This window comes from Ambystoma mexicanum, chromosome 4p, assembly GCF_040938575.1.
Source record: "Ambystoma mexicanum isolate Mex_15411 chromosome 4p, UKY_AmexF1_1, whole genome shotgun sequence".
Taxonomy (NCBI): domain Eukaryota; kingdom Metazoa; phylum Chordata; class Amphibia; order Caudata; family Ambystomatidae; genus Ambystoma; species Ambystoma mexicanum.
Genome location: NC_090927.1, coordinates 251,746,333 through 251,762,590, shown reverse-complemented (window position 1 = coordinate 251,762,590; position 16,258 = coordinate 251,746,333). Strand labels below are relative to the sequence as shown.

The 16,258-nt window shown below is 41.8% G+C and overlaps 1 protein-coding gene across 1 annotated transcript in view; it reads right to left on the bottom strand.

Annotated features, from left to right (window-relative positions):
- RHAG (Rh associated glycoprotein) overlaps window positions 1–16,258 on the bottom strand; it is a 196,304-nt gene that overhangs the window by 130,397 nt on the left and 49,649 nt on the right. The window contains exon 3 of the mRNA XM_069605769.1: window positions 3,089–3,236. Within this exon, the coding sequence (XP_069461870.1) occupies window positions 3,089–3,236 (148 nt within the window). The remainder of the gene's footprint in view (window positions 1–3,088; window positions 3,237–16,258) is intronic.

Sequence of the window (16,258 nt, the reverse complement as noted above, 5' to 3'; positions counted from 1 at the left end):
CCTGTTGTGTGGAAGTGCAGTGGTGATTGTGCTTGCCATCAAGTGCCCACACTTAGTTCCTAACATTATGTCTCTAGGGTTCAAAACCCTTTCCCATTTTTGACCCCATAAGTCAACTCTTGGGTGAGGCACCTTATTTCCTTTATTTCCTTCTACCAGACTCATGGGCTTCTTGCTACTTTCTGATGAGATAGGGTTACTTGAAAGTCTATACGGCCCATTTAAGCCTAAAAGATCTAGACATGTCTGTGTAGAAGTACATATAGTCTGACAATTCTTACGTACACTTCCACTTTTGAATATATCTTCCCTTTCTCAGTTTCCACGGCATGTGTCTGAGTCCCAAAATATTCCAGGGTTATCGTTTGCCATACCTCAGTTCCTCCTACTAGTTTCTGTTCAATTATACTATTCGGAGCCAACACGTAATCTATGTTCCCTGTAGTGTTTCCCAAAGTGTCTTCCATTAGTGGCAAAGCTATATCTTCCGCACCTATAGGGTTCTATCCACCTTTTCCTCCTCCCATATGGCCAAGGATGGAACGTTTTTGAAAGAAAGCCAGAGTGGAAGAATTTCTCATTTTTACCACTTTAGATTTTTTTTATTGTTTCGTTGAGAGACCCTCTCCATTAACTTCCCAGCTCCCTTTTCAGAGGAGCTAGGCTGTGTATTTTGTGCCAAACCCTTTCATTTTGTTTGTTCGGTACATATTGTTTAGCACACACTATTTCACAACTGGCTACATCCTGTACCCTTCTTTGTTCTCCATTCTCATCCAAATCAGAAGTGATCAAAATGGGGGAAGGACCCCTTTTTCCCTCTCAGACCACGCATATGTTTCTTCAATATGTTCTTGTGGATGTTGTTTCCGAGACTGATGTAACACCAACAATTCCTCCACCTTATCACTAATATTCACCAACATACTGGAATGCACCCTAACTTCATCCCATATATTGTCATATAATGTGATGAACAAAGTCAACACCATATTTAAAGCAGACAGGGTTCGTGAGGTCAAATGTTTACGCTCATCCACCTCTCTTAGGGTATGGTGGATGTAACTAGACCCCTCAAATTTGTTGTGTATCATATTGTCGTCGTCCCCTCTTTATCCAAGAAATTAGAATGTTCCGTAGGTGAATCTTGAATCGAGGGGTCACAGGTGTGATTAACGACTGTGTTACCAAAGCCTCTTACTGCTTCGTACGGAATAGAATTTGCATGCTCAATTTGGCAAAGGTCATTAAGTTCATTCATATGTGTCCTGTCCAATCTTGCTGTTTTTTTAATCCCCACCAGTTCACTTACGGCATCTAATACCTTAAAGTAGTCCTTAATAGTCTTCCCTGCAATAGGGCAAATAGCTGGATGCGGGCACGAGATATGACCCTTAAAGCCTGCAGATACCTGTACTACCGCCCTCCCGTGTTTTGGGGCACGCACCCAGATGCAGCTCCTCTTCTGTGGATTTTGCCTCTTTAGTCAAAGATCCCTACGTACAGAGGCGCAAGTCGCCTAGATTGCTCATCATCTCTGCCACCATACTAGGTTCCTTGCAGGGATGCCCCCGTTGTGTCCTTAGCCGCCCCCAAACACATTGTGTCATCCAAGCTTATTATACTTGCTTTGATGACCGATGATTTGGCGGCAGGAGAGTTGCTAGGTCTGGAAAAGACCCGGGGCTAAGCTGATGTGAGAACTGTTGGGACTGGGGGCTAGCTAGTCTTTTGGCTGTAACTCCTGAGATTCTATCCGGGGCTACAACCAAAGGATCAGGGGCTATAGCCCCCTTAGCCCCCCCCCCCTAGCAACGCCCCTGTTTGGCGGCAGTCAGTCCAATTTGACTCTGCAAACCTGTACGCGAGGCCATAAGGTTCAATCAAAAAATCAGTGCGCAAAAGCCTAGTAACACAAAAAAGTCAGCGCGCAAAAGCCTAGTAACACAAACAGGTAGTCAGTAGACGACTTCACAAACAATTGCAACAACCAAGTGAAGCAACAGGGTGCAATCGAATACCTCCCACAATCGGCCACACCACCCGCAGCACCTTCATGTACACTCCATGATTAATTCTGAAGCAGAGGCTCAAAGGGTCAAGCCCCGCAGTCACCTCTGAAAAGCTTTTATTCTCAACTATTTTGAGTCATGTAGTTAGTGGCAAAAGAGAACGGTCTCTGAGCAACTATCAAAATGCAGATAAAAATGAAGAAAAAAAAGGTGGGATCACACTACCACTTTGCTGGTACAAAAGTTCAATTGCAGAGGCTGAAAGGGTCAAGCCCCGCAGTCACCTCTTAAAAGCTTTTAGTTTCAACTGTTTCCAATCATGTGTTTAGTGGAACAAGAGAACAATCTCCAAGCAGCTATCAAAATGCAGAGAAAAGGGAGCACTTACACTACCCCTTTGCTGTTTCCAGGATTACTACATACAGGGTCCACCAACCAAATCGTATTTGTTTTTTTTTCTCCTCCTTGTTCTGTTCGCACTGCGTGCCTGTATGACTCCAAACTTGCATTTGCCAATGAGGCGTGAGGCCTTAAGAGGACTTAGAAGCAGATTTCTGTTGCAGGAACTGTCGCCTCCTGTCTGCCCCCCCCCCGCAAGAGTTTTTTTCTTAAAGAGGCAGTCACCAAACAAAGGGAAACTTCCTTCCAGCGTCTGCTCAACTCCAGTAAGGTACTCACACTAATCACTTTGCACACTTCCAAGGCCAAACTCTTCCAGATCTAATGACCTGCAGGTGCCTGGATTAGCACCCACTGGGGGACATAGTCCAGCACGATATTAGGATAGAAGGAAGAAGGGCTACACAAAGGGATCCTAAAATCTAACTGCAGTCCAACTATCCCCTTTCCACTATAGCTAATTTCAAAGTAAATTAACAGAAACATAGAACCCTGAATATTCATTCTGAACACAATTGACTACAAATGGTAACTGAGACGGCAAAAGTCCTGGAGTAACTTTTCTTAGGTATCCCATTGAAGTAGACACAATATTTTGGAATATTGTTATACATATAATATTTTAGAGAACATTTTAAGTTTACAACTGCCGACAATGGGAAATTAATTCAACTTACCCCTAGCGTCACCACAAGATGCTCATTACATGCAAAAATTGCAATTTCAAAAATTGCCATGATCAGCATCTGGACTGCACTTGTTTTTCCCAGAACTGCTCCAAAAGAAATCAGAACTGTTGCTGTGCTGAAGTCAGCATTTATCATTCTGCAAGAAAAGAACCAACATGTGAGTATGTCATGTGCTCCTTATGGTGTTTCACAATTTCACATTAGGATTCTAATTATTCAGTGTGGTGTTGCTTTTTCTCGCTCTCTGGTATCCAAATGAGGGGAAACTAACTTTTAGGGCCAGATTCTTAACTTGGCGCAGTGAACGTGCTAAAAAGCACGATTCCCTGCACCAAATCAGGACGCCCAGGCTCCACCTATATTCTCAAGTGGGCCTGAGCGTCCAAGTAGTGCACAACAGTGCACCTTCAGCATTGCGCCTGTTTTTGTAATAACGGGCGCAATCCTGAAATCTCTGCAGCATTTTTGTAAAATAACGACATATGTGTTAGTTTACAAAAATGCTGCAGAGAAAACGGGTGTATATGAACACCTTCATATACACCAAAGCAAGAAGCTTCAATGTTACAACGTTACAACGTACACCCTGCACTGCCACAAGGCTATTTGGGGCACTCCTCCAGTATAAAGGCACGAAAATGGTACTGTATATGTGCACGATTTTAGCACACATATAAAACTGGAGGAGTGCCACAAAGAATACCATTCTAAAAAGTCAGGTAACAAATGTGGCGGTTGCTAGGTTGGTTTTCAACCCATTCTAGCAACCGCAACATGTATTCCGAAAGTGGCGCATTCCTACCAACTTCGGAAGCATGCGCCACCGTCAGAATAGGTCTTAAGAACCGAAAAGGTTGTTAACCCTTTTAACAAACTTTTCAGTACTTAAGACCAGGTTGATAATCGGGCCCTTAGTATGCTAAGACTTAATTAGTGAGACCCAATCTCATCATAAAGCCGCACTGCGAGGTGCCCACCGAACTCTGAAACATCGGCTGCAATTTCCACTACCTTGTCATGGAATCCTGAGGTAAATCCATGGTCGTTCAAGTGGGGAAGAGTCCACCACTAGAGTGAGCGAAGTCACTAGTAAAGGCACTCTGAACTCTCCACTTCTTGAAAAGCAGTATTTTCGCATACCCACTTCCATCTTTTGGGGCCATTACTTTGCAGTGAGTGTTGCCATGGGAGCTATTAAGGTGTTCCAATGATTCTTTTCCACTTGGAAACCACTGGGATAGAAGGGGCAGGTATATGGGGTCCCTTTGGGGATGCATTTGATCTGACACATATTTCTGAAAGGGAATTCGGATAGGCAGGGTCTTCTTAATTTGCATGTGTATTGCTGCGTATATATCAATCAGGACACACTCAATTGCAGACGAGGTAATTGAAAAGGGGGGCTCTTAATGTATCTTCTGCAGTACTGCTTAGACAACTCCACACACAGCACAGAGTATGGTATGAACTGACCAACCAGTAATTATAGGGCCTACGCTTCTCTAAAATTGGTCTGTGTCGATACATGTGGGGCTTTTCTCTGTTGTTAGAGTACATATTATTTGTTTTTATACTGGCAATCCAAAACTCCACAATGACCAACAACCCTATTTATTTATTAATTTTATTTTATTGTTTTTTTCATAATGTGCCTAATACCGTACCTGAGTTCGGTTTCTGAGCATGGATACGAGATTCAAACCTCAGTTGCTCAGCGTGGTCTTGATTTCAAGACCAGCGCATTGCCCCTGTGCTATCCTCCATTCACTATCTGACTCGATTCCATCTTGAGCACTCTGATTGGCTCCTAGAGGATCATTTGACACACTGCCTCCCTTGTTATTGAGTCACGGCTGTGCGTCCGGCTCAGGGATCTGTAATAAGAGGTCATAATCAGCATAGAGAAACGTTCTGCTTGGGTCTGTTAGGGACAAGAACTCGCCATTGCTAGAGCTTCTCCTTATGCTAGGAATTTGCTGTGCTTGGCCTTTGCTGGCTGCTGCTTTCCCATAAAGTGATCCCTTGTCAAGGTGCTCTTCATTAACTGCAACTGTGTGGTTACCTCCAAGACCCTCATCCCTGTTTTGGGCCTTCTAACTGTCTTTTGGCCACTTGTTCTAGCCTATCTCCAAACTCATATCTGTTCCTTCCCAGGAACCCATTCCCTGTCCCCTTTCCACTCACCCACATCCCCTCTCCCTCTTCAGCAACAGCCTTCCTCCACTGTCTTCACTGGTCTATTTATGTTACCTTCTATCATGCACATTGACTTCACTCTCTTCTTCCTTATACTCACTGCTTCCTACCCTTCTCTTGTAGCATCCAGACACAACTAGGTCAGAATCTTACCTCACTTTCACCCTCAAAATAACCATCCTCTCCGCCTGCACATGGACCAATCAAATCCGATGCCACCTTTCTCATAGAATCTCCAACCTAATATAGACCCTCACCTACCACACAACATCAGCTCCTCTGACCACCTCCTTTCACTCATTCACTTGGCCTCTGGAAGGCTCTGTGTTGCATGAAGAGCCGGGCTGTGTGGTGTGCTCTGTATTAATGCCCAAGAAAGAAAGTGTGCCTGATTTAAATTGTAGCTTTTAGCATTTTTAAACTGTCCATTTTTAATTTGCATGCATGTAGGGACTTGCTTTTAAGTTTATTTTAATTGCCTTTGCTTTGGACTACAATTTCCATGTTTCCTTGTTCCTGAGCACCTACTTAACTAACTTCAGATTGTTCAGTCAGGCTCTGTGTTTTGTGAAGAGCTGGAGGGTGTGGAGCCCTCTGATTGAGTGTCCAAGAAAGAAACTGTTCCCAATTTAAATTGTAGCTTTTAGCATTCTTAAACTGTTTGCTTTTCATTTGACCATACGTAGGGACTTGTAGCAACTTGTGGCTAGGACGGCCATGATGGGAAAATGGACGCCAATTCATGTCTGACACAGCTAGCTACTTCAGAAACAAACTAAGACTGCAAGATCAGGAGAAGCTGAAGGATAGTTCTGTGTGGAGCCGACAATTAGTCAAGGTTGGCCCAGAATAAAGGATGCTATTTCAAGGAATAAGCACAGAGCACAAAGGGAGTTTCATGAATAAGCTCTGAATATGGGACATTCCTCATAGATTGAAGAATAAGAAAACATCTGTGAAAGCCAACTGTTGGTCAATTAAAAGTGCAGAAAGTTCATATGAGATGGAGTGAGCAAGTCTCTGGAGCACAAAAGGAACACGTGCATCCAGCATAAAACAGCAGAAAATAGAAGGCTGAAATGGACAGATTCATGGTCTTCTACACATGATTTCGGAGCAGAGAACAAGGGCTATTTAATCATTCTCAGATGAAGATAGTGGTGTGCTCACACTCCCTTGAATTTTGCAGGCCAGAGAGCAGTCAACAAGGCCAACTTCAAAAGGAAGACTTTGGCTTTTGGCCTACCAATGAGAGGTGATGAACTAATTGAGAAAATGGGGAGTAGTCTGAAGGGAATCAAACACGTTTCATTTTGCTTACATGCTGCTAAAATAGTCGAAAGTCCAAGGTTGGGATAGTATACCAACCAATCAGTGGGTTTGGGGGACAACCTAAAGCACTATGTTAGATAGACCAATCCACTGATAGTGTGTCCATTATAATTGGTACTGTATGTATTTCGAGGTAGTTCAAGGCGTGCCCTACAGCCCTACAGATAAGGAATAGCCAACAATTCACTAATTATTACATATTCCATAAGTAGATATGTTTCCTTGACCAATCCTTGCCCACAATAGGTTTTGTATTTTGCCATGAAGAATGATATCATAGATGATGCATGTTGGGGTATTAAGACCTCTGTGTAATCAAGCTGCGTTGTGACAGTACATGCATCAGTCTGGTGTTTGTCAGGTCTCCCTACTTTGAATTAAGTAGTGTTTGGCCATATTCTTTCAGTCTGTCCGGTTATTTGGTTTATGATCTTTTATTTGTAATTCCATCTACCACATCCGTCTAGCACAAAAGATGCTTCAAGGTGCTAAAGCACATTTGGTACCGGTGTGCATGGTAACGGTCTAATCGATCTAGGTCCAGATCCAGACTTCCAGATAATCAACTGACCCAGCTGAATTGAAGAGGAAGTGTCGAGTATCGCCCCCACTCCAGTTGCCCCCCTCTCATTGCCTATTGAGTTCACATCAAAGTATGTGATGTATGAAGAACAGTTAAATCAGCAGAGAGCAGCACATGGGCTCTGCCCAGTACCTGTCAGTATAACAGCACCTATTAATATACTGAAACCTAAACAAACCTGGACAGTAAGGTATCCATTAAAAAGGCCATACCTACATTCTAAACAATAAGACGATTGTTTGAATAAAATACCTGAAGTAGCAAAGAACATAATGAAGGAAGATGAATGGTGGCGTCAGAAGAAATCAGACTGACGCACATATAGAAGATTTAATGACCTAAGAATACTGAAAAGAGACAAAATATAAAGGAGATACCACGGATATGTGACAGCTTGAGCTCAAGATGAAGCAACATATTCCACATACATGATGAAGATATTTAGTTGGTTTAAACATGTACAGATGCAAGTAACTGAAAGAGGCAAAGAAATTGTGAAGCTAGTTTATGCTTAATAGTCGATAGATTGCGGCAAGCGCCAAAGTTTACAAGTACATACCTCAAGAAGCACTTTATGTATGAATGCAAGTCCACTATGCATATGAACAGAATTGAACAAAGGTTACAAAAGGCCTCAAATGGAGTGTGTCACAGCAAGAAAATCGAGAATCAAGACAGAGCAAAACTCAGCTAAGGATGACCATGCCAAGAAGCCATGGTCTTATCTGGCTGGAATAAGCCAACATTGGATACAATTAAGGAGAGAAGAGAACAAAGGATCCCATTCAGAAAGGTCAAGATAAGCCACAGACATCAGAGAACTGGTAGAATTAAATCAAATATACGAAAAGACACAGAGAAAAGCCTATTTCACGGTGTCCAGTCACGTGACAAAGGCAGGCTGGAAGAGTGAGACTTTGACACCTACTCATGGATCCCCACCATATACATACTCCTTAAAAGTTTGCAGAGCACAGAGCAGACTCAAGGCCAAACTACAAAGAAGTAATTGACACATGACTACTGAGGTGATGATTGAATGTAGCATAATTGGTGGGAAGCTGGGGTGCACACGAGCTGCTCTGCACCTGGATGTTCCTTCTGCATGCTGCTAGACGTAGATGGAAAAGTATGAATGGGATTGATGCCAACCCAAATATAGTGGACCATGTAATCTAGGGTCCTATAGTGAGTAGAGCCAATGGGACATTGTACTTTAAGTGACGTTCATAGTGGCCATTTTGAAGAGAGAGCTTAGTTGCCCCACCTGACATTGATTATCCAATCCCCTCTCCCCATTACCATTTATAGATATAGTACCTATGTTAAGTTACCTTCCTATAACAAATCACGTTGAATGTTAGGTTTTTAAGGTTGCCACGTAGAATGACATAAAACGTTGCCAAGTTGTACATCAGCAATGATGAGTTTTTGCTATAAATATTGTGTTTTTTCTAAAAGTAAACAGTGCGAGAAGATCAAGCATTTGCTGATGTTCGTTGTACTCCCCGTTTCATGAACTTGTCATTAAACGGACTCACTTTGCCAAACTATTGAGTTGCCTTAATTATTTGATGCATGAGTATGAATGTGCAACCCCATCTATCTCGAGGCTACTGCTACTCATTTTAACGGGCTGTGTGGAGATCATCCAGTTCACTTGGTAGCAGAGTTAGATGGTTAGATTAGATAAAGATACCCATCGACTGTCGACATAAGTAACTTCGGGTCCTTAGCAATATCACATGTCCTTTGCCAACCGGCTGATAGAACAAGAAGCTACCAGTAGATAGTGAATAGATTAATTAAAAAACCCTGCAGGTTAGTGTGATAATCACTTGTAATTGTTGTGGTGTGTCCATTCTCTAGATGGATAGAAGCAGATCCATGTACACACCCAGACTCTAACTGTGTAGCCAAATTCTTGGTGAGGGAAGTGTTACCCAGATGGGGAGTTTATGAAGTGATGAGATCAGATAACGGTCCTCATTTTGTTAGTGCAGTATTTGAAGAGATCAGCTTGTTGCTTGGTATAAAGCATGAGTTTTTGTCTGGGTATCATCCACAAGGGAATGGCATATGCGAGAAGCTCAATGGGTTGTTAAAGGAAAGGATAACCACGTTGAAGCTTACTCTGAAGAAAGGATGGTTGCACTGCTGTCCACTGGCATTGTATGCACTCAGAAACCAGCCTGGTTCTGACCATCATATTATGCCACACGAAATTGTGACTGGCAGAAAAATGCAGATGCCTTTAATGCTTCAAACTCGAGCTAGATATAATGCTCAGCCAACAGGAGAAGTGTTAGGATTGGTAAAGCAAAACTACTTGAACTGCATGACATCTAGTTTTTCTGTAATTTCAGGACAGCTGCAGCAACAAGGAGGGTGTAGGGCAGTACAGAACACAGAAGGAGATACTATAACATACAAGGTTCCAGAGTTACGTGTACCTCAACTATACCCTAGGGATACCGTCTTAGTTCAGAATCACACAAGGAAAAGCTGGGACAAGGCAAGGTTCCATGGCCCTTTTATTGTGGAGGACATAATGCCATCTGCAGTCAAGTCACAGGGAAGGAGAGCTTGGATCTTGCTTGGTGATATAAAGCCATATATCAGAGAGACCCTTCTGTCCGCACCCCAACCCGAAGAGACTACAGAAAACGGGAAGAACCACAGCAAGTGCAGACGAGATCTATGATGAGGAAGAAGGACGCATGACCAGTCAAGTGAAAAAGCAAGGAACCTTTGTGATAAGGTTGTGGCCCAGGTATAAGACATTTCCTTTGACCAAAATAAGGTAAAAGGGACACAAATACGAACACTCTGTGTATCCTAGTTGCAGGGTAAAAGAAGATAATTGCATTCATTGGGCCACACGTAGCTTGCTGACTTTGGACTGTGGCACACTGAAGCCTTGATAAGAAAAGCCATGCCAAATTTTGATCAGGGATATATAAATTGGAAGAGAATGCAGTATCCTGAGTCATTTAATGCAGAATCGTTGTATGGACTTACTTATGGTGCCACACAATAGTGACCTCACCAGGAACATACTGACCTATTTTAAATTGGTATTGAGGTCCTACCAGTCATTGGTGGGGAGACTTACAAGATTAACAGAGTTTTTGTAAGATCCTGATAATGAAAAGACAATATCAAACATACTCACAGTGATCACAGAACAATGTATTTTCCTTCCAGAGTACAGAGAGGACAAGACAAATGTCCCTATCACCAGAAAATCATAGACTGGCCAATGTGGTGTTCTTTCGCTTAATTGAAGACTTGTCAGATTTTGTTGGGAGACACACTGATACTGACGTGCTCACATTCATCCGTGATCCAGCGAACACTGCAAACTTAAGTATGCGTCTAAATGGGATCATAATCCAAGTCTCAATCTATTTTGAGCCAAATCACAGAAGCGTGTAGAGACTTTCATTCGAGGGACAGATGGTGGAAGTGTGGACAAGAAATACACTTTTTATGCTGACAGGGAAGCAACATGTCATCTTGAGTGAAGCAGATTTGGGGTATAGACTGGGAACTGGTCTATATGGAACACGTATACTTGCCGAGGTCATTGTTCATTGTTGGAACATTAAATTGCAAAACAGAACTGTTTCCAGAGACAACAGACAGTCCATTATCCAGATTCAGAGGACAACTAGTCCAGAACTATTGATCCGTGAAGCACTGACAGCAGAACTCAAAAGGAAGTGATAATAATGAAAATGTATTAAATAACCAGTTTTTGCTTCCTTAGATGATTTAGATGGGCAGTCAAAGCAGTAGCATTGTTCTCCCTCAGGAGGAGATACATCCATATTGGCCTAGGAACAAATGCTGTAAAATGACATATAGATGCATTATCTATGCATGCATTATATTCATAATCATATTACTGTTATTAACAACTAGAACCGCATTTTTTATAGGTGCACAAAGTGTTGTTCCCGTGCACCCACATGGGGATGTACGCATGATACCTACAAAAAGTGCCCAGACCCTACATAGTCATTCCTGTTCCAAGAAAGAATGATAGAGTGACTGATCTTGAAATGGACTTGATAAGCAATGACACACACACACGACACTTGTTTTAGCAAATGAATTGAAACACCAGGACAGGGTCGGCAAAGTAAACCAGATAAGGGAATGATCAAAGTTACACCTATACAGATAATGAGTACAAACACACCTGGTCTAGTATCAATAATTTCAGAATCACAGTCCAGAGAATGGGGGATGTTTGGACAAATAAGAATGAGAAGTTTTACGCCAAGAGAAGTTGAGAGACAAATGGAGAAAGCTGAATGTTTAAAGAGACAAAAGGCTTTGGAGAATAAGCAAATAGAGACAACACCTGAAAGCACACCTGTTCCTGCGAGGCATGAGATCAGGGCAGTGCCTAAAAGGAGGACATGGACAGAAATGTTGAGAGACATTTTCATGCCTAGTTGGTATGTTGAAAGGATGAAGCGTATTGCATTTTCTCCTACTCAAACAGTACAAATGGAAACACCCGGATCATTGATGGAGATGACTGAGAATCTTCCAGCAAGAAGGAGCTATACAGAAGTACTGCATGACATGCTTATTGACGCTCATATCAAAATCATATCAAATGAATAGGAGCCAGAAGAAGCACCCAAGAAGACAATAATGAATTGCATGATTACCTGGATAGCACAGCACATTTGGGAAACAACGTATGGTACCAACACAAGAAGGAAGTTGGAAGGCTAACTTCGGATGATGAATGCTTTGTACGTGAACTTCTGCCCTACAACATGGGAAAGTCAAACATCTTTGTAGCTATCGAGATAGATGCTCAGAGAGCACACTGTCTGTCCACATAGCAATGTGCAAGACCAGAGGTCAGTTCATGGGAAGTGATGCTTCTCTCAAATGGGCAACTGAAAAAACAGATCCAAATGAAGATGACTATGTTCAAGACATAAAGACAAGAAACAATGCCTAAACAAAGAATATTGTGATCAGATACGAGAAACCTGTAGTAAAAGGAGCAGAAATCAGAAGAGAATTGTACAAGAAAATGGAGACTGCAGGAAAAACTTCAGAAGAATCTCGCAGATCGAAGAACAGAGGTCAAATGCAAATCTGGGGAACAGTGCTTTCACCAGGCAGATGGGAGAAGGGAGTAGTGATTGCAGAGCATGGGTAGTCATCAGTTATTACTAGGTTACCATTGACATAGTACAGAATGGATGCAAGCCATGACTCCCTTCAAGCATCCTACTGTTCTCACAGAAAACACATGTTAGAAGAGACGGTTGTCAGAAATTCCTGTCCAGTCCCCGCAGGAGCCCCATGGATGAAAGGAGAACTGGCCGATTGTGGGAGAGTTGATGCCGAGAGATTTCAGCTGACCCACAGACGTAAGTAGAACATATATAGTGGAAAAAATGGAGGGATGGATTGTGTTGTAAATAATAACTGTACAAAATAAGAGGATTTTTGGGGGGATTATAAAGAGAAGAAGTAGATACCTCGAGTCGTGGTTCCAAGAGGGACAGAAGGGTATGAACTAAAAAGTTAAGGATTCCTGAGGCAAGGCCCACAGAAGGGTGCATATCAAACCAAAATGGAGTCAATACATTCGCTAAAATAGTAAAGGAAGGCGTACGCACTAAAATTAAAAAAGTGCACATGTGTGGGGTAATGTAAATGTCAATATAAAGCTTTTGTTGTGTTTAAACTAATAGATATAAAACGATAGTAAAAGATTTTGGTGATTGATAGATTTTTTGACCATGAGATTGACGTCTATCGGGAGGGTAAAAATGAATGGAAATTAATCTTTAAATAATGAAGAGACTCTTAAAATACTTATAATAAAAGAGTGAGATAATAAAACTTGATAGAAATTGTAAACAAAGGAGCAAATAGAATACCATTGTATACATTTTTAAATAAAAATGAATGCAGTTAAAATAGTTCCTTTTGGGATTATAAACAGTGATTGAGGGTGCATGTGCTAATTGATCAGCGTGGTATATTTTATATTTGATTAAAAAAAGTACCGGATAAAATATTGGGTAAGTATCGCCAGTCCAGATCAACTCACCATTATGGGGGGCACTCCAGTTTTACATTTGTATGGGACACTGCCAAGATATACAGCAGAGATTAGGAATTATCACTTAGTATGGGATCGAGGCACAACAAATGAGTCACTCCTGCCATGGCCTCAGGAGGGTTCACTGTTGAAAACCATATTGGGGATTATGACAAATTATTTACATGCCATATATAAGAGAAATAAAGTTGCAAAGAAGGCTGGCCATTTTAGAGTTATGGAAGATGTATCAGAGTGAGAAAGAAGATCCAGCCGAAAACGAGTTCATGACTAATCAGCATAAAGGGGAGGATAAACCACCTCTGGCTCCCCTCTCCCCTCCCATAAATGAGAGTGTAGATACAGAGGAGAAAGGGTTTTATCCTTTAAAGGAATTAAAAGCAGCAAACAGTATGTTAATCCAACGTATGTGCCCCCCCACATATGACAGGGAGGATAATGCAGAAGAGAGAAAAAACAGAAAATGCAAAGATATATTAACACGCAATGAAAGTAAACGGATTGATGAAAAGACAGACAAAAGAGATAGAGGAAGAAGTGAAGAAGCAAAAATAAATAAAGGATAAAGCTACGGCAATAGCGTTTGTACAGAATGAATGGATGGGAGGACAAATATTACTGAGGCTAGATGATAAGAGCATTGATGGGGTTGGAGAAAGATAGGAAAGAGAAGAGCGGGAAAAGAAAGATAGGGAAGAGGTAGAACATACAAAGAAGGAAGGGATAAAGAACACAAGCGAAGGGAAGAAAGAAGAAGATATGAGGCAAGGAAAGAAAAGGAGAGGTTAGAAGAGAAGAGACGAGAAGAGATAGAAGCCTAGAGAATGAAAGTATGTAGGTTGCAAAGAAGGACAGAGGAAGATGAATTGTTGGAAATGAGGAGAAGAGAAGAATTAATTAAAAGATAACAAGATATAATATTTATGTCATAGGAGTATAGTGGCAACTGATGCAAGAGAAAGATTGGAGTGAGAGACGATCACAATAGTCCCGTATGGAGCTGCAAGGAATGTCGATACCAGGATGAGCTGGTGGGCAAGATACAGAAGAAATAGAGCAAAGGCTTGGGAATTTATACAGGCAAATGAGGGATAAAAATGGGTATAAAACCCAAGAAGAATGCAGTGGGGTCCCATTAAGGGGAACTGAAGGTAGATTAGATGATGTCATAACAGACGAGTACAGAACATTGTCTTTAAACAGATTAGATCTTGATGACGCGCAGAAGGACAATAGTCACGCGATTATGACTAGGAAGATGAGGGAGGATGAAGATCCTGTTGCTTATATTCAAGATATTCAGGATAAATGGCATCAGGAGACTTGTGAACTGTGGACTAAAATGGTAGCATTATTTTACCACATTTCGTGTCATGGGTTGACGAGCCAGTGCAACGGCAATTGGAAAAACAGGTGGGATTGGAAGAGAAGCCATGGCCAGAAATATATTTGACAACTGTGCATTATTGTTGATTAATGCAGGAGAAGAACAGAAAGAAAGCTGAGAATAGAAAGCAGGAGGAAGCCAATCTAGTTCAGTAGAAGTTATCAAAAATAGCCATAGAAGCAGCAGTATTGATGAGTAACGAAGGAAGAGTGACACAAGAGATACAGTTAGGACAGCAAAACAATGCTGGGTATCCCACAGATCAGAGTGGGAACACCATTTGGCCAAGATGAAGAGGGAATGGGTCTAGAGGAGTAGGAAGAGGTGGATTGTAAAGCTCTTAGGGAAGGGGAGGATTTAATGGCACATAGCCACCCCAATGTTAGAATTGCAGAAAAATAGGACACAGCTAGGACATGCAGAAGCATAGGAGCCATACAACAGAATTGGCAAGCCTCAAGGTGGGGATAGGTTATGCTCCACAATTTAATGCAGAATCCCAGGAATATTATGCCCAAGACCACACGCAGGCCTAGACATATGGCAGCAATCCTGGCAAATGCAATCAGTGCCACAGCAAAAGCAATTACCCATGCTAGCACAACAGGTACAACTGCAGCCAGCGCAGGCACACCAGGCTTTGGTACCACAATGGAGTATGATTACAGGAGCTCAGCAAACATCTGCACCCAACAGTGGGTTTGAGGGACAACCTAACATACAATGTTGCAAAGACAAATCCACTGAGAGTTTGTTCATTATAATCAGTACTGTATGTATGTAGAGACAGTTCAATGTGTGCCCTAGAGATAAGGGGTAGCCAATGATGCACTAATTCTTACATATCCTTTAAGTAGATATGTTTCCTTAACCATTACATCCCCTCGATAGGGTCTGTATTTTGCGATGTAGAATGACGTCATAGATGATGCATATTGGGGTATAAGAACCTCTGTGTAATCAAGCTGCTTTGTGAGAGTACATGCATTAGTTTGATTCTTGCCAGGTCTCCCTACTTTGAATACAGTAGTGTTTTGCCACATTCTATGAGTCTGGCCAGCTATTTGGTCTGTGGTCTTTCATTTGTAATTCCATCTAGCACAAAAGACGCTTCAAATTGCTAGAGCATATTTTATAAAAACCTTATAATGACGGTATGTCACCATACTCAACATCTCACTTTTCTGTGACAGATATTACCCCTGACAGGCTGGCCATCTGGCCATCAATAAAACGTTTTCTTTGACCCCCTCACAGTTGGCACATAGGCCTCACGTTTCACGTTTGACCCCTTCATTTCTCTCCCCAAAGCAAATGACAACTCCCAAATTATCAGCAATTTATTTTTCTGTTTTTCTAATCTCAATCTATGAAAGTCACGGTGTTGGACATGTAAATAATGTTCAGGTAACTTCCAGTGACAGGAGAATCTCCCGGGCGTGCACCTGAGCTGACATCAGGGGACTGAGAAGGGGAAAGAGGTTATTTATCCAGTCTAAGTGAATGCATTACAACTATATGTGCTGCTTCTGCAACAATTATTTTTTAATG